This window comes from Lontra canadensis, unplaced genomic scaffold, assembly GCF_010015895.1.
Source record: "Lontra canadensis isolate GAN:19392208 unplaced genomic scaffold, GSC_riverotter_1.0 scaffold69, whole genome shotgun sequence".
NCBI lineage: Eukaryota > Metazoa > Chordata > Mammalia > Carnivora > Mustelidae > Lontra > Lontra canadensis.
The window spans coordinates 6,956,321-6,980,641 of NW_022631063.1; the positions used below are offsets into that span (position 1 = coordinate 6,956,321).

General features: G+C 41.6%; 1 protein-coding gene across 1 annotated transcript in view; it reads right to left on the reverse strand.

Annotated features, from left to right (window-relative positions):
• Positions 1 to 425: 425 nt before the first annotated feature.
• Positions 426 to 24,321, reverse strand: part of LRP2 (LDL receptor related protein 2) — a 206,694-nt gene continuing 182,798 nt past the window's right edge. Inside the window, exons 64-79 of the mRNA XM_032880388.1 lie at positions 22,856 to 22,987; positions 21,640 to 21,771; positions 19,772 to 19,915; positions 18,131 to 18,296; positions 16,402 to 16,530; positions 15,007 to 15,227; positions 14,058 to 14,234; positions 11,748 to 11,867; positions 9,372 to 9,462; positions 8,488 to 8,555; positions 8,182 to 8,299; positions 7,545 to 7,674; positions 6,391 to 6,492; positions 4,714 to 4,821; positions 1,104 to 1,175; positions 426 to 913 (exon numbers count right to left, since the gene is read on the reverse strand). Coding sequence (XP_032736279.1) covers positions 755 to 913; positions 1,104 to 1,175; positions 4,714 to 4,821; positions 6,391 to 6,492; positions 7,545 to 7,674; positions 8,182 to 8,299; positions 8,488 to 8,555; positions 9,372 to 9,462; positions 11,748 to 11,867; positions 14,058 to 14,234; positions 15,007 to 15,227; positions 16,402 to 16,530; positions 18,131 to 18,296; positions 19,772 to 19,915; positions 21,640 to 21,771; positions 22,856 to 22,987 — 2,069 coding nt within the window. The 3' untranslated portion in view covers positions 426 to 754. The remainder of the gene's footprint in view (positions 914 to 1,103; positions 1,176 to 4,713; positions 4,822 to 6,390; positions 6,493 to 7,544; positions 7,675 to 8,181; positions 8,300 to 8,487; positions 8,556 to 9,371; positions 9,463 to 11,747; positions 11,868 to 14,057; positions 14,235 to 15,006; positions 15,228 to 16,401; positions 16,531 to 18,130; positions 18,297 to 19,771; positions 19,916 to 21,639; positions 21,772 to 22,855; positions 22,988 to 24,321) is intronic.

Sequence of the window (24,321 nt, forward strand, 5' to 3'; positions counted from 1 at the left end):
ATGCGACTTTCTCACAGATGTCGCAAGTAAGAATGTTGACTTGGCAGCTAGCGAGGTAAAGATATGTGAGAGCATTCTGGCTGGACAGCACAGACGTGCAGAAGGGCAGCACCAAGCTGGTTTTTTACTTTCTGCGCTACTGGAGGCAGCGACAGGCAGATCCAGATGTCCACACAACACACCGCACCCTCTGTCCATACGCCTACCGACCAGGTTACAGGTGATGTTAAACAAATGCGGAACATTCATTAAGTGCCAAGGTGTAAAAATGGACCCAGGAGTGGGGCCCGGATCTCTTTCCTGAATAATCCTATAGAGAACAGGAGTGGTACCCTTCTTCAGACATGGCTAAACCACCCCACGCCCCGTCAATTCCTTTCCTTGTTGGATCATTTACTGTAATGATCACCAACCAATTCAGCAGATACTTTTATCAGCAAATTTAATGATGTGATAATCTTTCTGAAATTTACAAATGTACAATATATTTATAGAATTACCTTCAGAGAGCTTCAGTGCAAAGATATACATATAGTACATTGTGATAATTATCTGTAAAAATAGGAGACAGCATTAAGTAAAAAAAAAAAGACACTCAAGGCAGAGTTTCCATGGACACTTCCAACTATAGGCAAACTGGGAAAAAAATATATATATTTTTAATAAAGTACTGAATGTTAACTTTCTCTTCATCTGTTTGTAAAAAATATATGTGCAAAAGTGTTTCTAATTATTCCCTAGATAGCTGGCATGGCTATACCTCAGAGTCTTCTCTAACAAGGCTTGCAGTGTCTATAAAAGTGTCTTCTGTTGCAGTATAGGTTGGCACTGGGCTTCTCGGGGAACTTTTCGCAGGGACAGAAGGCGCTGGAGGTGGAGTCACAGCCGTGCTGTCCTTCTGTTCATTCTCCATCTAAGGTCACAATGAAACACGGATCAGCCATTTATTCCCCCAACAGGACTAGAAACAGATTTTGTGTAAAGAAAACAAATCGTTGCCAGTTTGCTCAGGATAATCTGAGCGTACATCCCGGTGAGCCAAGCAAGGGATTGCTAAGGAAGAGTGCCGAATGCTTGTGCTAAGACAAACTGTCAGCAATTACCTCGGCGTAGATCGGATTTTCAAAGTTCGTGGCCGGTCTCAGTTTTCGTTTGAAGATATTCCATTTTGTTGCCTAAATGAAAAAGGGGAAATGGAAAACCTTCAGTAACGGAATTCTCTGGTGTGAATTTGGTCCCCTCACGTAAGCTTTAAGATGTCTTCTTAGTAAAGGACAAAGCAAATTTGGACCTGGGACCCTGTGACCTGTCCCTTGGGTAAACTGTTCAGTTCCTCCTCAGATGGTCCCCAAACTGAAACTGAGTAGTCTCTGGCTCTTTTCATCTAATAAATTTCAAAATATTTCCTTGATTTGACATGTAGAGTTGACAGAATCTGTGCCTCTAGAATCTAGAAGCCCTGAGAGAGGCTAGAGATTTCTTCGGGGATGCCGAAAATGTAAAGAGAAAGCCAGATGGTAACTCCCATTCCCTAAAATGGGGTCTTGATCCTTGGTCAATGCAAGCATATCCCTTCTCCCTTCGTCATTTCTTCCTATAATCAAAACAGCCATAGTGATACCAAAAATGAGTCTTTACTGAGAGTTCACTAGGTATCAGGGGTTGGCCTACAAGTTTCCCAATTTACCTTTCCAGCAGGTTTGTGAGGTGGGTGCTCTTATGTTACAGATAAGGAAACAAGAGTCACAGCAAGCTCATGTAACTGAATTGTAGGTGGAAGAGTAGGCAGTGTTAACAGGACTCCGAGGCCCATAGACCAAAGAGGAATCACCATCGATGATGGCGGGTAGCCCGGGGCCTGCTGAAAAGCTGTCCATGGTGCCACTGCTGGACACAGCTCCGGCTACCCAATGGAGGCCGACAGGGAAGAGAAAGCAAGGGAGCAGATACCCAACTCCAGCAGGTAGCTAAGGTAGCCTATTTATTTTAGGGGTGTCTCTTGCTCTGTGAAAGTAGGGGGCCAATATGTGAAGGAGTCAGGGGGGCACATGACCACAGAAGACCATTCACTGTAACCCGCATGTAAGTGAGCACCTACATGACCACCACCAAGAGAAAGATGAACTCATTCAGGTCAAGAGCCTGGCCTTGGGAAGCTAACACTTGTGGAATGGGCTACCAGGAGTTAGGCAATTACTAACCAGAGGAACCATGGTGATTTCCATAGCTATCTCCTTGGGAAACCCAATGCATACCAACGTGACTTCTGGAAAATGACAGAACAGAGTCACAGGAATTCATGTTCCTAGATTTGAGTCCTTTGAGCCAATTTACTGATGAATGACAGATTTGTGAGCCTCTCCGGCACATGAGTGCTAACCTAAGGAGATCCTAACCAAGTGCCTCTATGGCTTCAAGCCACACTGGCTGCCCCTTCCAGTGCCCAGGGCACGACTGATATGGGGAGATCACTAGATATACTGGGCAGAAGAGACCTTAGAGAGTCTCAGCCTCAATTGATAAAAGAAAAAAAGAAGTAAGAGGAAGAGCCGACATATTGCAAAGAGGAAGATGAGAAAGAAGGGACTATAATGGGTGAAGATCTCCTCTCATTTGAAGTCTTTCCGTGTTCATTTTGTTTCTGATGACAGGCATGCAGGTCAGAGGCTGCAGCACACCCCCCACCCCACATTCGCTTCCTGCTCAGGCTGGGAGAGAGCTTGGTGTAGTGAAAAGATCACTAGACTTGAAATGGACTGAAAAGAAAAAATAAGTGAGAAAATAAAATACATCTGGTACTGCCTTGGGGTTGAGTCAGGCTCAGGGAATATTCAAGATACACAGCATTATGACATTCAAGTATTTTGGTGTCTGTGGAAAATTAATCTCCAAAATCCACTTTTAAATATAGCCTGAATAAAGAAATTCAGTCCCTTGAAAAATATGAAACTGAAAATTCCTTTCTAAGACAACATTTGTATGTGTCTCGTGTGTGTGTGTGTGTTTGTGTCAGGAGAAGAAGGAATTAGTACATGAAATATAAAAAGGTAGACAGAGAGGGGTACCTGGGTGGCTCAGTGGGTTAAAGCCTCTGCCTTCAGCTTGGGTCATGATCTCAGGGTCCTGGGATCAAGCCCTGTATCGGGCTCTCTGCTCAGCAAGGAGCCTGCTTCCCTGCCTCTTTCTCTGCCTGCCTCTCTGACTACTTGTGATTTCTCTGTCAAATAAATAAATAAAATCTTAAAAAAAAAAGAAAAAGGTAGACAGAGAGCTAGGTTATAAGCTCTTCATTAACATCAATTTTTTTTTTTTTTTTTTTTTTTTTGAGAGAGAGAATGGGAGGCATGAAGGGAGGACAGGAAAGGATCTTAAGCAGGCTCCATGCCCACACAGGAGTCTGATGCAGGGTTTGATCTCAAGACCCTGAGATCATGGCCTGAGCCAAAAACAAGAGTCAGGGAGACTTAACTGACTGAGCCACCCAGGTGTCCCTCATGAGCGTGAATTTAGTTCAACTTTTATTTTGATCCAAACAAGCTGAACAGGAACCAATATCTGAGGTGCTGGAAATCCAACACAACTTCCAAGTTAACTTGGCAGATACCAATTATGCACAGAGATGGTGCAATTTGAGAAATAAGGATGATATAAGTGGCCAGATTTCTAACTACCCTTGGATTTGATTTTTTACATTACTTCACAGAAGAAGTCACAGAACCTTAAGACAGAGACATGCCAGATCCTTCTGTCCTCCACTGGGAATATGGGGGGAGGCAGAGTGGAAGAGGATCTGTGGGACCACAGTGCACTGAGGGAGACAGAAAGCTGATGCTCCGTGGACAGGGCCCAGAATAGGAAAATGTCCTGGAACGCAGAGACAAACTTTTGTACCACAAATATCTCACTTCATATGCCAACAGTGGTCCTAAGGAGAAGCATGAAGACTCTAGAACCCAGAAGTAAAATAGTTGGCCCAGGATCAGAGAGCTAGATCTTATTTAGCTTCATATGTAGCCATTAAAACTAGGGATCGATTATACATTAACACAAAATTTTCTATCAGATTTATTGACTTTCTCTCTGTAGACCAAATAGTCTAAAAATTTCAAAGTGCCTGAAGGCATGATAGGGAAGTTCCATTAGCGGTCTTTTTTCTTTTACTTTTGGTTGTTAAACACTGTGCCTGGCACACTGAGGGCGAAAACACTGGTTGGTTGGATGGACACATGGATAGATGGGAGAGTATAAACTAGTGCCATCTCGTGGTGAATACAGGTTAGCAGCAGAGGAGCTAAGAACACAGCACATTTTTCAGGGAACAAAGATGTACACTGTAGGAAAATTCCACTATGTAAAAAAAGGAAAGGGTCTTCTTCATGTATCCTTGACACACCGATACAATGACATAGTGAAATCATTCTCTAAAATCAAGCACCTCTGGTCTGAAGAGACTAGATCCGGAAGTCTGTTGCCTTTCTTTTCTATATGGTCTCTCATGTCACCGGGAATATCATTCCTGTTTCAGAAATGTGGCTTTAGCTGTGGAAAGTTTTTCAATTTACTATTTTTTAAAAATTATCTTTCTTAACTGCCTACATATATTGGTTCCATGAGCCTATCAGGGTCTCCCTAGTTACCCCCAGCATTAGTAAACCCAGCAATTCCGAAGCCCTTTGCAAATCCCACATCCTTTCAGTAGCCAGCCACTGTTACCTGAGTTCTATCAGCACCGGGGGAGGTCGGCTTTGTGTCTGGAACTATTTCAGAAGGGTTGATGGGACTTCCATAGTTCTGGTTATCCACATTTCCAGATACAGTCACCTGCGTGCACATTAAAGCACAGTATCCAGTTTTGAAAAAAATCTTGGCTATGAAGTTTCTTATCAACTCTTTGGCTCTCTTCATAGCCTTGCTTTCCCACAAACATGGTCAGGCACTCTTTTCCTTACATGAGACTAACCTCATTGCCTAGGACTAAACATTGTTCCCATCTCCCCCAAATCAGGAGCATCCACACTATGTCATCCATGTCATGCCTTAATCCTGAGAGGCAAACACAAATATCACAGCTTACACTCTCAGTAATGACAATTTTACTGTGTTGTCTGTGCTCCCATATTCCCACTGCTGACCATATTTTTCGATAAACAACTCTGGCTTTACATTGGCAACCAAACCTAGAGGAACAGCATGAATTATTCCCAAACTCATCAGAACTGAGAATCTTATCTTCGGATATTTAGAGTAAAATTAATAATCTGAGAGGACTGCTTATAAGAGGTTGAATATTTGAAACAAAGGTATAATGGAATTAATAACCCTCTAGACATTTTTCTGTAACATTCATGTGATTCCAAGGTTCCCTCTTAAGCCCAAATTACTATGAATATATAATTAACAAATTACAAGGCAAAAAAATCCACTTTTTCCTGTATTTTTATATTCACTGTTCCATTTCTTTTCAAATGTGGATATGTTTGTAAACATGGCCTCATTTTACTTCAAGTGAAAATGCCAAATGAGATGTCACATCTGTTTTATCATGTGATTAGATTTTTGCTATCTGGATATAAAAAGATCAGACAAAATGTTTTCAAGATGCAACTATTTCTGATCTTAGGAAAGCTATTCATAAAATAAACACTTCTATATTTAAAAGGTACCATATCTTATGATTTCAAAAGAAGTTTAGGAATTAACAACGAAACCATATTTCACAAAGGCTCTAGCTTTCTTGACAAGGAAGGACAGACTAAGAGTTGACAGGCACTAGAAATGGTATAGGAGCTACTGATCCAAAGCCCGTGAAAACTTCTTCCCCTACATCTATACACCTATGTCGTCTTCCTGCTCCTCTTAAAGGGGAGTGAGTAATAGGGCTGCACCACAGGAAATTGAGAGAGCTCCCTATCTATTCTGGAGACTTTTGTACTTTTCAGAGAAGTACGGGGAAGGCAGGTATAGGGAGGTCACCTCAAATAATACCCTTGTGCTATCAGTAAGAACCCAGAGAGTATATCCAGTCCCCAAAATCTCTACATAATGACCTGATAATCATTCACTTGTCCATTCCACGAATACTTACAGAGAGCCTGTGTGTGCCTGGCACTGCTTGCCAAGCCCCTGAATGGATTCCTAATTCTTGCCCTGACCACTTAGAATGAAAAGGTTCTTGGTCAGCACCCCAAGAAGGGCCGCTAAACTCCAGCAACTATTCAACAAATTGGTGTCATATCCTTGGGTCTGTCCTGTGACTGCATATAGTCAAGCGGAAGAATGAACACTGTTTCCTTCCATTCGAAGGTAAACTGGGAGAACCCTAACAGGGTATTATTCAACAGAACAAGATTCAACAACAGCAGCACCTCAAAGAAAGGGCTGATTTCTCACCTGCGTTGGCTGAACCACTTTGACATCACTGTCCCTGGATGCATACATTGGGTTTTCAAATATTATGGGCTGCTTCCCCATCTCCATGGCAAAGTTTTCACTCTGATGGAAAAAAAATATATATATGTATATATATATATATCTGGTTTACACACAAAGGAAGGTGCCCTCCTCATACCTCAAGAAATATCAGGTACTATGCCAAATATACCCAAAAAGAACTTACCCCCACCCAAAAAACGGAGGGGGGCAGGAGACATAAGGCTTCCATATGGCAAACCATTACACAAAGTTAACAAATACACTCATTTATCAGATCAAGAAAACAAACATTCCCCCTATATCCACATTGTCTTTGGCTCCTTAATACAAATAACTCACTTGGGGATTGGGTTTGTACAACAGAGAAAAGAGTGGGTGATGGAAGAAGAGTTAAGAGGAGAAGAGGGAGATGGGAAAGAGGAAAGAATGGATCACCCTGTACTTTTATGCAAGGGCAAACATGAAAGATTTGGGGGAAAGGCAAAATACTGAAAATGATTTTCCAGTACTGATTATAAAGACTGTACTAGTCCACTCATAAACTAGCCATTTGATCCTCACAAGAGGTATTATTGTACCCATTTCACAGATGAGGACAGTGAGGGTCAGAGTGATCAAGTTCATGCCTACTGTAACATCCTTAGAAGGTGGCAGAATTACAATTTGAACCAACCACTGACTCTAAAAATCACTGCTTGTTCTGTCAATATTTTATACTGGTGGGAAAATATATGAGACTAGGAGACGTATTTCCCTACTCCTTCCTTTCACATACAAGGAGTCACCAAATAAAAATAACACCATGTTCTCTTTCTCCCCCTCCCAAAAAACACAAGACTGCTTAAGATTCCCATTAAACTCAACACTGTTCAGGATTCCACTGTGACTTAGAGCAGGGGTAGAGTTCAATTTAATTACTAGTATTTTTAGAGAACTTTCTGCAACAAACAATGTTTCCTAATTTTGTAAAGACTACTTTGAGAGGCACACTGCTTCATCTTTTTTTTACTAGGTTAATTTTATTCTCTATAAAAGTGTTTCTTTCATTAAAAAAAAAAACAGTAAAAATGAAAACCTTCATTTCACAAACTGTCACTTACAACCACACTCACCATCACCATCGAGCGGTCAATAGCAGACTCGGGCCCAAAACCAGATACTCCGATATCCATGTTAACATCTGCTCCCGATCTGAAGGTCACCCCATTTCCATTTTCAGAGGACTTTACTAGACTGCTTAAGCTGAAAAGAAGTAATTGAAACAATGTGCAATTTTTTAAACAACCTTTGGCAACAGTGCCCTCTTCTCCATATTGCAAACTCTTCCTTAAATGAAGGGCTCGATTCCCACTATGAATTTGCACCTCAAATATGGTAAGACGTTGCCTCAGCTACATGCAAGTGTTAAAGCACATTCCCGAATGGTGGAGATCTGAGAGAGAGCCAACCGGGCACTTGCAGGAATAAAGCCTGGTCCATCCCATGGAGAGAGTTCCAGTCTGACCCGAACGCCCGCCAGTGGGCACAACCATTTAAACTATAAAATAGGATCTGCACCCGGGCTTCCAAAGAAGCACTTGATTCAGAAGTTGTCATCTGAAATGACAGCTTTAAGTTCACTTTTTGTTTCTGCAGAAAAAGCTAGCTGCACACTGTGCTTAAAAATATATATAAATAAAACACCTAACTTATTCACACGGTCCCATCACCCAGGCTTCTAACATCAATATTCCCCATACTGAAACTGACCTTGGTAGCTTGGGCAGAGAAGGCAAAAGGGAGCCCGTTCTCCGGTAGTGGAAAAATCCTAATGCCGCCAAAGCAGCGATGATGATGATCAGGATGATGGTCAAGAGCACAGCCACTGCTGCCGTCAAAGAGGGGAGAAGGGACCGTATCAGCAGGTGGAAAGGGAAAGGCACCGGAAGACTTCATGGTGGAAGCAGGGGGTTGAACCACTCATTCTCCCAAGACGGAGTTAAACAGAATCTAGACAGCATTCAGAACTTAGGAGCGGTACGGCCTTTCCAGGCTCCTCATGTTCTTAGAACTTACTTGTTCCTGGAGGGACACCTTTGGAAAGCCCTATTTCACAGTGTTTTCCCATGTAGCCGCTGGGACACCTGGAAGTTAAAGAAGAATGGCTCAAGCTGTGGCCTTCCTAGGCTTCCATAGCTCTTTACAAGCCCGTCTTCAGGTAGAGAGCGGGTGGACGGAGCAAATTACGTGCAGAACAGTCAATGTGTCCTGCACGACTTTCCTGTGCTCTGCCAGTGGGTGATGAGCAGGATGAATGGCAATCCGACTTTGAAATTCACTTTTGGTGTTGTGACCCTGACATCAAATAAACCTCATGGTGTCACCTTTACCCTACGGAATTCTTCCTTCAAGAGAAAACTGAAAACCACGATTGTGTTCTTTCCTCTGACACGTATTCATTAAGTACTTTCAGAGACCTCCATTTATCTTGCTCCGTGTTAGAACTTTCTCCATAATTCTCTTTTTTCCACGTCTCTGGCCTAGTCTCTGCTCATCACAAGGGCTTGGGCTGGAGCACCACTGCTGACACCTGGTCTCCCACAATCCTAATGTCATTACCACCTCCAGATGAGTAGGGAAAAAATGGGGCTGTCACTTCTCTAAGCCCTTGTTAGAGCTGGCCCACACTCCTGTGGCATCTCCTGGGGAGGGGAGGATGGGAAATGCAGAATCCCTGTGAAGGAGGTAGGCATTTGATCCAGAAGATTCTTATGAACAGTATACAGTTGGAGAAACACTGCCTTAGTTCTCTGTGGACTCTCCCAAGGGAGGGCAAGCTGGCAGAGACGAGAAAATTAGTGAAGTGGCAAGGTTCCTGTACTTGTTTTTCTGGCCACTTGGTCTAAAATTCCTCCAGGAGACACAAGGCCCACAGCTCGGACCTCAAGATTCAGACTTACTTGCATTTGGGGAGGTCGTTCTCATCAAAATAGCAACTTCCTCCATACATACACCGGCATGGTGGGGGCATGGTGATAGGACTTTCGATGGCTGCAGAAAGGGAAAGCCATGCATGTGTTAGTCAGCCACACCCGGCAGAGCACCCAAACCATGCAGATCTGTTCAGGCCCAGGGTTGGGGTGGGGAGTGGGTGGGGCAGGGCAGCTACTTGGCCTCCCTCTCCGAACGTTACCTTCCCCTGGAGTCAGATAAATTCCCTTAATAATAAGGTTTTTGAAAGGAATGCACATTTGGTGGAAGGAAAGAGGCAATTTATAGCATTTCCCCTCCAAACGGTGGAGAGACACTATATTCCAGAACATACATTAATGTTTAAAAGAAGCTTATGGTAAAGGGATCTCTTAAGACATTCACATTCTCATTGGAAGTTTTCAGAATTCTCCTCCGCAAGCCCTGTTAAATACAAGAGCTCAGTCTGGGGACACCTGGACTTGAACTGAAGGCTCCAAAGCATCAGGGACCCATCGAGCAACTGACAGACACACAATGCAGGGGCAGAGATGCCTGATAAGACAGCTAGTCAGAGCTGTCTTATTTTTTTAAGTCCTCCAAAACTGCCCTCACTCTGGGACCCTGTTCCAGCTCAGCCCCCATCTATTCCCCGGATGTGCCTGATGGGCTTGTTAGTGTTCCCATGTCTCATACTTAGAAGATGCTCAGTGAGTATTTACTACTTGTGCCCTTACTTAAGGAGTTCAGATGCCATCCTGGCTCAGTCCCTCAATGTGAAACTCTACTCAAAATTCGCTTTATCAGAGAGGCCTTCTTGGAACTCTAGCTAAAGGCAACCCAACCCCATCCTCATCCCTCTTACCTTGCTTTGGTTTTCTCCTTTTGCTTTTATGACCTGATATTATATATTAGGGGTGGGTGGGTCTCTATTTACTGTCCTACTAGAATATAAACCCAACAAGAGCAAACATTCTATTTTTTCACTTCCATTACCTCCAGCACTAATGCCTAGCATGTAGTAGGCACTCAAAATACTTACCAAATTAACTAATTAATATACCAAACCAAGACCCTATATGGAATAACTACCGCCATTAGCGTGCTTGCTTTGGTTAAGTTCAAAACCAAGTTTGGTTAAGTTAAAAACCAAGAATCTTACTATAATGCACTTGGCAAAAAATGTAAATGAGGAAAGTAGTCGACGGGGTGACAATTTGGACAACACCACTCCCGAGTGTGAAATCGCAATAAATGTCCGAACCATCCATCTACCGCAGAGAACAAATGTCAAAAGCCTGAAATCGTTTGGTTCAAAATATTGCTGAATATTGTAAGCTTGCCAATATTTCTCCAGTAACCTTGGGATGAGAGTGGGGATTCAGGAAGGGTGGGGATTCGGGAAGGGAACCGAGGGAAGCAGTTTTCTCTCCCTGAGTTCATTCTCTAAACCTACCAACATTTCAGCCTGATTGGGAAGAGCCAAAAGGTGGTGCATTGTTTGACCACTTGCTCCCCCTGGTGGCCAAAGGTGGTTAAGCATCTCCCCATCAGCTAAAACTGAGGGATGGGAACCATAAAATGGTCACTAAAACATAAAAACAAGGATGTGAGCCACAAAATGGGCCACTGGTGAACTGCAGGATGATTTTTTAAATGTGTGTGTTAAGAACTGGACACTAGTTAGGATCACTAGTGGACATCCATAGTTGATACGCTGCTTAATTTGAGAGTTATTGAAGAAAAGTCTTGCCAGGCACAGGTCACCCGCAGTATTTCAGATGAGAAAAAAACCACTGCATCCTTATTCTGGCCTCCATCTCCCAAGAGTGTACAGTGACTTTTAAAATGTGGCCCTTTTCCACTTATCAAAACTCTGGAATGAGCATGCAAGGAAAACAGTGACCCTCTTCTTGCCCGCCCATCCGTACTGGGTGAGGCCTCCCCACCACAGAAACCTAGTTCCCCACTTGAACTCCAGTTAAGGCTGAATGGATTCCAGAGCAACTGACATCTGGTATGGGGTAGAGAAAGGAGGTGGAAGCCTTATAGAAAACCCACTCTTCCAAATACCTATAAAACAACACGACTATAGATATGGGGGTGCTGGACCTATTCAGATCCTTGCAAATAATTCTCAGCAATCATTGGAACACCAGTTCTGCTGGGCTCCCTAAGTCCCACTCAGCTCTTCCCTGATCTCCTCCCTCCTTCAAGCCACCCCTACTCTATCCTGCAAAGGACCCAGCACAGGGATTTTTCAGATTCCTGCAGAAGGTGAAACACTGGCAGGGAACCTACTGAGGAAAGCAGGGGAGTGTTCCCAAGCCGCCCCCGCCCCGTAGCTGCCCAGGCAGTGGCCTTACCTGCGTTACAATCAGTGCTGCTCCCCGCGATGAAGGCGGACCCTTGGGGGCAGGCACAGCTATACCCTCCAGGTCTCAGGAGGCAGAGGTGACTGCAGACATTTTTACAACGGTTGGGCACTGGAAAGCACATGAAAACAGCAGTTAGGGTCCGAGGAGGAAATGAGAACACCAACCAAGGATATGCTCATCAACTGAGTTGTGGCCCTTCCATCCTACTCCTGTACGGCTCACATGTTCTCCGGCATTACCTAGCTCTGCCCTTGCCCTGGCAGGTGTGGAAGTAGGTGTCTAGTGCACTGCATGACCTCAAAAACTAGTCAATGCAAAGCAATCTGAGATAGTTCAAAAGACCAGTAAGACCCTATTATTATGTCAAGATTTCTCATTACCATAGATCATAATGTATCCAGATCAAATGTTAGATATGATTTCTACCCCACCCTCACAGGAGGACTTTCTTCTGGACTTCTTTGGTTCTCCTACTTGCAAGACAAGGGAACTTAAGGCTGTGATTATCAGAATCACCTGGGAGCTATTTCACCACTATTGATGGCAGTCACAGAAATTCAGATTTTAATTGGTCTAGGATACAACACAAGTGTTACCATTAAAAGCTTACCAAGTAATTCTGGAGTCTTCTGAACTCTATCCTAGCCTATTATTATGTCTCCAAGATATAGATGATCTCTAAATTCCTTCACAGACTAATATTCTGTGATCCTGATTAACTGTCATTCGATGTGGAATCACACACAAGGCATGGCTATAAAATTGTAAACCATTTCCCAAAGCCTCACACAAAATCTGCCCATTTCTTCAGCTCTCTAGAGCAGAACTTTTCCAACTTGAATGTAATACAAATCACCTAGGAAATCGGACTCCAAAAGGTTGGGCGAGGCCTAACAGTCTTGCATTTCTCACCAACTCCCCTAAGATACCAGTGCAACTCATCCATGGCCTACTCTTGTGTAGGGCCTGGAACAGGACTTTTCAAATGTGGTTCCTTTCCCAGCAACACCAGCATCAGTTGAGAACTTATTTGAAATGGACATTTTTAGGCCACCTCAGGTCCATTAAATCAGAAACCCTCAGGTGGGGACCAACAAGCTCTCTAGATGATTCTGATACATGCTCAAATGTGAGAACTACTTGTCCCGAGTAAATGCTAATTGACACAGCTGGGCTAGGTCCCCCGCCTACACAGTCATCAGCCCTCTCTTAAGGGGGCCCAGCTGACTCCAGATTTTCCTCTAACTCCTAGGTAGCCTTCTCTACAAAGGCCAGAGAGAGGGCTCACCATGTGCACTGTGCTCTCCCCTCCTGTCTTCAAAACTGCCCAGGATGAGAGCCCCACCACATGGAAGACATAACGGCTACTGTATCAGCGGAGTTCCTTATAAGTAAGAGGAACATAAAACCTCTTTATACAGTTTTGGAGATTAACTGAGGTAACCATCTGTGAGAATTAACACTTGAAGAGAGAATCTGACTTACAGAGCTTAATAAAAGTTGATTTCCTTTCCTCTCTTCAAGAATTTCCCTTCCAGGGCACCTGGGTGGCTCAGTCGGTTACATGTCTGCCCTCAGCTCAGGTCATGACCCCAGAGTCCTGGGATCAAGTCCCAGGTTGGGAATCCCTGCTCAGCGGGGAGTCTGATTCTCCCTCTGACCCTCCTGTTCTCCTGCTCTCTCTCTCTCTCTCTCCACCCTCTCTCTCAAATAAAAAAATAAATAAATAAATCTTTAAAAAATAAGAAGAAGAAGAAGTAGTTCCCTTCCCTTTCACCTTACACCATCCAATGGTGAGGGATGAATTAGAACACAGCTAACCTGATGAAACAGGACCACAACTAAGAAAATGGGGAAGACGGGAGGGGATAGCATGTGACTGACAATTTTAAACTAGGCTCTCATAGCTCAGGATAATGTGACTCACCTAGCTTTGGAATTGTAAGTGTGTATAACACCGACCATATCCAGGAAACCTGTTGTAACCCACCTGACACCCACCAAGCAGGACTTTGATGCCTGCTGTATTCTGTGGCCTGGAAGTATAAACCTGCAATTCCAATGAGGACTGAAATATTTTTACTTCATGTCTGCTGGTGATGTACATAATTGCATCTGACCTCCAATTTTATCTTTCTTTGGTCAAAATGGTTCACACACACACACACACACACACCCCTTTCATGTACCAAGAGATCAGACTATTATAATCCATTACCACTTTCCAACAATATAGCCATTAATTTGAAATCAAGTTTCCAGATAATAAGGAACATCTTATTCCAAGGTTGGTGTTACCTGACCGATCGTATCTGTGTTGATGGAAGATTCGAACTTGAGTGAGCCACGGGTTCACCATCAGCATTTTCTCTTTCTCATCTAGCCCAAATTTATCTTGCTTCCACACTTCTCCCTTATCCTTAGATATCCAGTAAAACTGGCCTTCAAAGATGTCCAGACTATATGGGTTCATTGCTGTTTACCCACAGAGGAAACCCAAAGCAAAACAAGGTTATTGAATAGAAAATACCCTACCCCTCTTTTGTATCAGATGTCATTATGCTTGAATTAATCCCTAATACAACATTCAGGCAGACTTTCTGTACTGTGACCACAGAAGTGTGCAGTGTTGGGAGATCAAGATGACAGATGTTGAACTAGATTAATGCCTACTGGTTGATGGCAATTACAGGGAACCTGCCCACTTTCAAGTTGCTGATTTAGTTTTATGTTTGCACAACAATTTGGATGGCAGAGATTATATATATATTTTTTTCTCCTTTGAACATAAGACACTGCTTATCACATAGAGTTAACAGGTACTGGATTATTGCAATTCTGCAGAAATCTGGAGAAGAAAACAAAATGTTTCTCTCCTTTTAGATGTTTCTAGTTGTACAAAATAAGCAACTGAGCATAATCAAAACAAATGGGTCTAGAAGTGGTTAGACATGGGTTTCCATTGGTACACCTGAAATGCCACTCTATCAGGCCAACTTAACAGGAAATTCAGTTATTCCAGTATCTGTTGCTAAGAGCACCTTTTAAAAATTATGTTACAAGGAAAAAAAACTTAATTATTGCTAATGGATTCATTTGCATTTAAATGAGCAGCTGGGGAATTGGAAGAAGTGATAGCTAAGAAACTGTATCAACCTAAGATCAGGTTCCTCCTGGAGAAAATGGGCAGACACTAGAAATATATTTCTTGATTACAGAACATATTAAAATCTAACCCATTTCTAACCTGCATTTGCAACGATTCTCCTATCAGTCCCATCATGTTTTATAGTTTCGATATTGTTCTCCTTGAAGTCACTCCAGTAGATCCGGTCATCATTCAAATAATCAATAGCAAGGCCTGTTGGCCAACCAAGGTCCTCCTGCACCAGGGTTTTCCGATGTTGTCCATCCATCCAGGCAGACTCGATTTTAGGTTCTCTGCCCCAGTCAGTCCAGTACATAAGCCTGTAACAGAAGGTTTTCTCTTTTTAATATTTCATCTAGTGAGGCTTCTCCACCGAAGCAGAGCATGACCTTCCAACAGGGAAATCTGCTGTGTGTCATAGAGATCTGGGTGTTAAGTGATGCGATTTTTGCACTTTACTTTAGAAGACAGGGTGAGAAAAGGAGGAGCCAGTGCATCTGTGGTCTATCCTTCTTGAAAACTTCCTCCATAAAGATTGCCCAGCCCTGTTTGAGTATATATATTCAGACACTTTAAAATGTATAATCACAAAAGCTGTTCATTCTTCATAAAATATTTGTTGAATGCCTTCTGTGTTAGCAGCACTGTTCTGTGTTTGAGATTTATCAGAGAATAAAATAAGGATACCAATTTTAAAATGGATTATTTTGCATCCAATTCGTAATTATAGAACTGCACAGACCAGGGATGGCACTATTTCAAATACCTGGAAGGACCAGGCAGGAGACATAAATGAGTGGTGCATCACAGTTACAAACATCAAGTGATGGTAAGAGCAAAGCCCTGTCTAGAAGTTCCAGGCAACACTGCAGCAAGAAAGGCATCCCTACTGGGGCACCCGGGTGGCTCAGTCGGTTAGGAGTCCGCCTATAGACTTTGGCTGAGATCATGATCTCAGGGTTATGAGATGGAGCCCTGCATCAGGCTCCGCACTGGGCATGAAACCTCTCCCTCTCCCCCTCTAGGTAAAGAAGTCATTACCTACATAGTGTTATCAGTTGTTCTGAGTTTTCAAGCCAAAAACATAGCTTAAACATTTTTTTTTAATGTTTGTAGCTGAATTTGAAAAACCCTAAAACTCTGCTTTGTTCAAGTCCAATCTCTCTGTAGGCTGCATTTAGGCTACCAGCCACCACTTTGCAGTCTCGTCTAATCATCAGGTTGAGACCAACCCTTAAATTCTATTGAGAAAATGTGCGGACTTTAGACAAACTGGGCTATGGAAAAAATGTGACCCGTATGCAGTATCAGTCTGAGGCTTGGATGGTTCTAAATGACCTTGGGAATACTGTAATTCTTCAAGTTAGTAATAGATGCCACTCCAAATAGTCCAAGGACAATTTCAGTCCAATTAGGAAAAAATAATCGAGATATAAATTTTTGACAATCCACTGGAAAACATCTAGAATGTGAAGGACCCCACCGAGTACTTACCCTAGTTTGGGATTCACAACCACTGCAGCTGGTTGATCCAGTCCAGTGGAAATCAGCCACTTTCTGTACCTCCCATCAAGTTTAGCCACCTGGATCCGTTTGGTCTTGGCATCTGACCAGTAAATATGCCTGAATTTAAAGGAACAAAGTTAAACATCTAAAAAAGTCTCGATGGGTCACTTCTGGGGAACAGGTCTAAAGATGAGAGCCTCCAGTTTGGAAGCTGGGGCCAACAAGACAACTACTTAGATAACCAGTGGTCAGAGCAGAGTTTCCTTCTCTGGGGAATGCCCCTGTATCTTCCGCCAAGGGTCTTTGGAAAGTTACAAGTGGAAGCATAAGGAGTGGCGGGGGGACTCCTGCCTAATCAGCCAGAGTCAGTGATGATGATGGACTCACATCTGACATTGCTAGGAGACATGCACTGCCAGGTCGAAGTCATAAGGCACTGCTGAGCTGGCCAATTCTGACTGCCCTGGGAGCCTGCTTAGCGAAGAGCGCCACTGGCATCAACAGCAGTCCGGCATCAGCTCCAAGAATGAGTGGAAATAGCCTTTCCAAAATAACAAACTCAGCAAGGGCACCCCGCCCTGTTCCACTACCCTGCAGGTCTCAGTCCCGTACGAGCAGAAAGATTTCCATCAGTTTCTTCACGCACTTGCTCATGAAGGCTAAGAAGTGAAACTTCAAACATGAATTGCCTGGTTGATTTTCAGAAGTAAGTGCTAAAGTCTAGAGTTTCAAGTTACTGACTCTCCAAGGCCTTGATTCCTGACAGAAAATGCTGAAATGAGTGCCCTGATAGCCTGTGGGCACAGCAGGGACCTAATTAACTTCTTCAGAGACGCTCAAGTCTTCCAGAAGCACCAGACAAGTTTGTTAAAAAGTGAAAATTAATTTATGCTGTAAATGACTCTCCATTATCCCAGAGGGCAACAAGCCCCTGAGCCTTTCCTCTCAAACATATTTTCATTATTCCTTCATTTTCAAGGACATGGGGAATTCAATGACTGTTTGAGCTCAGATCCTAATGTAATCCCTTTCCCATAAATGTCACTCCTGATGCAAGGCTCTTTCTTGAAGAAGGAGCTTATGAACTTTTCCACATCAGTTTACATCTCCTGTATCCTACTTAAGGTTCATATTTAGGGATCACACAAAATGTTTGCCTCTGGTCCCTGGGGTTTCTAGAAAATCTGAAAGAGGAGAACAAAGCTGACACCACTATGAACTCAAAACCAAACATTAAACAGGAAAGTCAAATTTCCAATCTGTTCAGACAAAACAGCCCTGCTGAAAACACAAGATGTGGATTGCTGCCCCTCAAAATAACTACCAAGAGAAAAATGTTTCATCTCAACTGCCTTGCTGTAGGACTGGAGGCTGTTCCACTTCCTCACAAAATGCCATACTGAGAGTTCTGATCTGTGAATCCAAAACTCTGTTGGCAAGAACGCTCTCCTGGATATAATATGAGATCTTGACCTTAGTGCTCTCCCAAACCTTTTCATGGCATCCACAGAATACAGGAAATGATAATGTTTATTTGACACCTTGGGATGAGCAGAGGTGGCTGAGGGAGCTAGATACAGTAAGCCCAGGCATCACACAGTTGCACCAGCGCTGAGGGCTACCCTTATGTGGACCAGCTTAACTCACTGCCATGACAAGCTGTAGGGGGTCTGGCCAGGATAATATAAGAGACAAGAGACAAGAGACAAGAACTTACCTTCCAACCCAGTCCACTGCTAATCCATCTGGTTGCATTATGGATTTCAGGTTCAGGTTAACTTTTGACACAAGATTATTAGTACCAGATTCAAAGTTGGGGATGTAGGCACGTTTGATAGCTCCAAAATCAGAGCCATGCCCTAGCACAGTATAATATACAACGCCTGCAAGGCAAGACACACAGTTGAGTTTCATGTTAAGGACATCAGGTAGGAGAGGAAACTGGGGTCTAAGCAGGTCAACTATTGTTCATTTACTGACATCTCTACTTCCTTATTGTTCCTATAAGACAAATAATTCAATTATATTGATCTCATCAAACCTCAGGACATCATACTTGAGCTACTAGCTACAAATATTTCAACTGATAGCTTATTGATACTGACTTGGGTGTCTCTATTTCAAAGGTAACTTACTAAAATACATTTCAACCAAGAGCCTATATTTACTCTCATTAGGATCAAGTTCTAGTTTCCAAAATGAAATGTATAGATAAGCCAGGGGCAGGCTAGTCAATAACTTGCAGTAAAGGAGCTATGTAGCTGAGAAGTCCTATTTTGTGTATAGACCAAAGGACAGTGGACAGCCGGCATCTTAAAATGCGTAGGAAGACCGCAACTTTTAAGGCAGACTTTTTAAGGAAAGATATACTTTCCCAGGTGTTTGCCATTCTTGAAAAGTTTATTGTATTGTGTAAATGAGTGTCAAAACACAGCCATAATAAATCTTACATAGCATAGTTACTGATAGTTCGCAAAACATTTTCACACCTGTTATCTCATTTGATTTTCAAAGAACTCTCCAGGGAGGCAGGCAGACAAGATTACTGTTCTTATTTTACAGTTAAGAAATGGAGAACCAGAGAACTGTTATAATCATTACAATTATTTAGTTATAAAGCTCAGTACGTGAGGGAAACAGGCATCGAAGATGAGTTTTCTGATTCCTGCCCCATTACCATCTCCCACACATGCCAGAGAGCCATGAGAGACTCAACAATAAACATTTTTCATATTTTCATTCATTTAACTAAATAAAGTCCTCAAGCAACCAGCACATACACTGTTGGGTCAGATGCTGGGTCACATGGTAGCCCTGTAGAGTCGAATTAGATTCAATCCTATCTCCAAAGAGCTCATGGTTAAGGTACAGGGAGAAAATTATGTGGATGCCTATAACTAAATGTAACATGTGCTTTAGTGAAAGCACATATAAAACCCTACAGGCTCACCCAGTGAGCAATTATGGAACTGTGCCCAGAAAGGGTTATAGAAGATATCAGAGGAGGGGACATTTGAACTGAGTCTTTGAAGTTTGAGTAGAAATTTTGAAGGGTACAGGGATAGGGAAGAACAATCCCTTCATGAGCAGAGACAAAGAGATATTAAACAAAGGGATATGAGGTGGTCCTAAAAGGATAGTCCCCAGAGATGGGAAAAGGTTCGGTTGAAAGTTGAGAAAGTTTCGCTGGGACACATGGCCAAATTAAGGCGTCCCGAGGACGCTGGGTAGGAGGAGCTATATCCTCTACTCATGCAACAAAATTCACTCACTAAAAAACAGATGCCCCTAAGTTTAACACCTTATAATTCAATTAATTCAATTAATATCAATGGTAGCTGCCAAAGTTCATACTCACTGAGACCTATGCCTTCGGGGTCCCAATCATAATCAAGAGCCTGAATACGTTCCTCGCCTTCAAGATAATCTGAGAACCTCTCAGATGAGAGATTGTATTTGCGAATTCGTACGTTTTCAGGCAGTAGCAACAAAGGAGGGTTACCTGTAAAAAAAGACAAGGGCTGTTATATTTCTTTGAATTCTATCTGAACTCTTTTTTAAATGAAGCAGATAGAAAATAATAAGTATCCTCCCACCTTTAAAAAAACACAAGTTTTTATAGGAATCTGACTACCTCTGCTAATCAATAGAACTAACAACTACCAACTGGGGTGCAAAATCTGTGACTGGATATTCTTGTCTCCATTTTCAGGTGGAAAGCTAGTTATTTCTGTTAGGGATGTTATCACTTCTTTATTCTTTGTCCTCTGTAGGTAATGGTTTAGAACAAGACAAGACTGAGACCCCCAGATAGTGTCCTCTTTTCCCGATTTTTTGCCCTTATTCACTGACAATAAAACAGACAAGACTGCAGACAATCTCATGGAAGAAACACAGTATATATAGTGATACCAGAAGATTACCAGAATGTCCTCATTTCTTACTCTTTACTGATAGATTTTATGATTCTTTTAGCAGGTAATCAGCTCCACGACTCAATTTATCTCTCAGCTAATGACAAAAACAGCTTGTTCTTGTTCTCACCCAAAGTAGCTATTTCAATGTTGACTCATCCTGAGGTACACAGTCTATAATTTTAAAATTTAATTTACTTGCATAATGTCAATCAAATCTCATTTAAGTAACTTTTGAAAGTTCACTTTATAGATTTCTTCTGTCTTGGCATTGTGTTTTATATGACCATAAGCATTTATTTCAGTCATCTAGTTAAAAGGAGTTAGTTAACTGGGTTTAAATTTGCTGCCTAATTATCAGACCAATTGCTCAAATGCCTTTACCCTAGTTTTCATTCACTGTCAAAATGTTTGGGGGGGGGTGTAAAACAATTTAAGAATGCTAGTCAGATGTATGCTTTAAGACCCAATTTGTATGAAGAAATTGGGTAGCCATTTTACCCTTAATTTGCAAAGTAAAATGTTATTTCCGTATCTTCCCTATCATGTTCTTTAAACTCTAGCACAAACTTCAAATCTCTAAGACTCGTAAAGACCTATACCCCTTGACGGGGATACTCTGATTTGGATGAGACCTCTGGAAATTTGGACTATATAATACTTCTGCCACGCAGTCTTTCTCTTTTGTCATTTCTATCTAGTACTTACTACTGCCTTCTATCAGGCCTGACTCTCAAAGATACCAGCATTAACCTAAAATGCAGAACTAGTGATTGAAGTTATAAATGAGCCAGACTCCCTCCATCTGTGATCAGCAGCCCATGAACAATAAAAAAGATTTATCAACAGAATGTCCTTGATTTGCCCTGACTGAATGTGACTGTTTTTTGTGATCCATCCTGAATCACAGGGCCTCAAACCTTGATCTTGGAGTGGGAGCTGGAGGGCTTCATTAATTTCCTTCTGTTGACCACCACCCTCTAGGCAAGCTTTTGTTATCTGAATATTCTGGTAGGTGACATCTTGTTCACTTTTTGAAGTTTTATCAAGGCGGACAAGAGCCTAAGCCCAGAATAATAAACAATACTGACTCCTATTTTAATTCCTGCATATCTGTTGGGGTACTGCAGTTATTGTTTTAATCTGGCAGAAGAGGAGAGAGAAGAGCCTGGATGGGCATTGGAAGAGAAGTAGCTGGTGAATTAAAAATAAGACTTTCTAGAGTCTGAAGTTCACTTTCTGGTCTATTGTACTCATCAGCATTTAGTTCTCTGAAAGTCAACTGATTGATCCCAACATGAACCCATCATACCATCAGCTGCGCATCGTTTTCCATACTGGTCACTCACAGACCTGAAGCCTTCGGCACAGGAACACTCATAACTTCCTTTGGTATTCTGGCAGTTCTGGGGACAAACCCCAAATTGCTCACATTCATTGATGTCTGCAGATAAAATAAAAGCAAATATGCAACATCTGCTCCCAACCATTCCTTCGAGGCCCTGCTTCTATTTAAATCCAAAGTCACAAGCAATGAAGCCGGAGAAGGCTGCAGATGAAGACAGGCAATGATGCGATCATTTGTGGAGCACTTCCTAAGCTTCAGACATTGTTTCATATGCTTTTCATGTTTGTGCCTCACTTAATTCTCCAAAATGACTCTGCAATATGGACTATGCCTAAACCCAAAGTCCCAAAGCTAATAAGCAATGAAGACAGGGTTCAACTACAACAGAGTGACTCTGTGCAACAGCAAAGCAAAACATTCACTTTTGGAAAGCAGCTGGATGTTGGTGTTGCTTGGTATACCACTTCCCTTGGCCTAACTAGCTTCAGGAGAGGGACTTGTTCATTCGGTTTCTTCACTGAGTTCTTAAGCTTCAGCATCTGAAAGAACTCGCTCAGTCATCCGAGCATGACACGTCATTAGTTAGAAAGAGCAAATTCAAATAATGAAATCCTACTCATTCCTTACTATCTTGCTAAGCTACCTTCCAACTCCATACCTTAGATCTCACTTATGTCTGGCCTAAGTAGATGTGTAATACATGTGCTATTGGACTTCGATGAAGAAAGTAAAACTTTATTTTTTAAAAGTCTGATCTCCCACACAATAAAATAAGCAGTCATCACTTCTTAACACTTTGTGAATCTTAATCAATTCCGCAGACTTACTGCCTAGCCATCTGCTGGGGACTGGCAAGAGAGCATGGAAAAAAGGTAACTGGTAACTGGCATCCCTGAGTATTGCTTTTTGTTTCTTTTCCATGACCCAAGAAATTAACGAACAAAAGCTTTACATTTGTCATCACAGGTTATATACATCTTGAATTACAGCTTATACTCTCATTCAGAACTGATCATCACCCTCTAACAGTATAATTATTTGCACACTTAAGTATTTTAATGAACTAGAACTAAGAGTTTAGCCCTATTAAGGGAATTAAACAGTGGTTTAATAAAAGGGAATGAGTAGAGAACCTGACGTATTAGCATCTCCTAATGGGAACTGGAAGAAATATACTTACCGTCACAGGAGTTTCTGTCCAACATACTGGCTTTGAACCCGGGTCTACAGGAGCAGATAAAGCCTCCTTCACTTAACTGTGTACAGTTTTGTTCACAAAGATTCTCTGCACATGATCTTTCTTTTCCTGTATCTGGAAAAACAATCTTAGCATTACAAATGAAAGGTATAATCTACCTATAGTCTACTGTAAGTCATCTCAAGATAATCCCTTTCCATAAGTCTCTGTAGAAGATTGAAGTCTTCTGTATAATCAGATATCTGGTAATGGGGTGAATGTCATTTATATAATTGTATATAATGTTAGATCCTTGAGGCAGTCTTCCCATTATACTCAACACAGCCAGACTTCCCAGAGCATGCAATTCCAGAGTCCAGAACTATGAAGTCTGGGGCTCTGTACAATTATAATTGTAACCATCTGCTCCATAAATATTTTATATATATATATATATATATATATATATATATATACACACACACACATATGTATATACACACATATATACATATATACATATATCTATATATAAATAAAATATACATATATGTATAAATATGTGTGTGAGCTGATCTAGAGCCTTGGGTCCCAAACTGAGCCCAAATGTATACACACATATATATATATGAAATAGGGATTAAGATATATGTAATATATATCCTGTTATGTGTATAATAAAGAACAATGGTACAGTTTAGAGCAACATAACAAACAGGAGGAAATTATAATGTTATAAGAAGACCAACTGAGATATGTGTACACATATCAAGTGTTGGCCAGGACACAGTAAAATGCATATAGTTATCAGTCATCCAACTGCTGTAAGAACCATAAAGTGGCACGCATGGAAAGGAATTTTGCAACAACGTGTATGAATCAAGGACTTTAAAAATACTCATTTTATTATACAGTTATTCCACATTAATACATTTCCCTCAAAAAGGAATAAAAAATGTGTACTATGATTTATGTTTAAGGATTATAAATTGTTGATAAAATTCTGAAAACAACTTGAACAATTACAGTTTACTGTGTTTTATCAAACCCAAGTAAGACACCATTGATGCCCTATTTTATATAATGCTAAAATAGAAAAACTCTGAGACTTACACTCCGGCATGTTATCAACTGAAGAACTATTCTTGTTCAGAGATGTTTAAATGTGAAAATAAACATGCATCTTACAATCAATGAGTTATGATTTGAAATGATACTCTGACATGGAAAATATCTATAACAAAAATGGAGGGAAAGATAGTAATACTAAATATAGAATATATCTTTAAATTGTTTAGTATTAAGAAATGATTTTTGCACATATATGTGCAAAAAAGACAATGAAGTACACCAAACTTAAGATTAGTTCTCTTTTAGTTATGGGATTCAAGTGATTTTTACTTTTTTTTAATTTCTTTTCAGCATAACAGAATTCATTGTTTTTTTTGCACCACACCCAGTGCTCCATG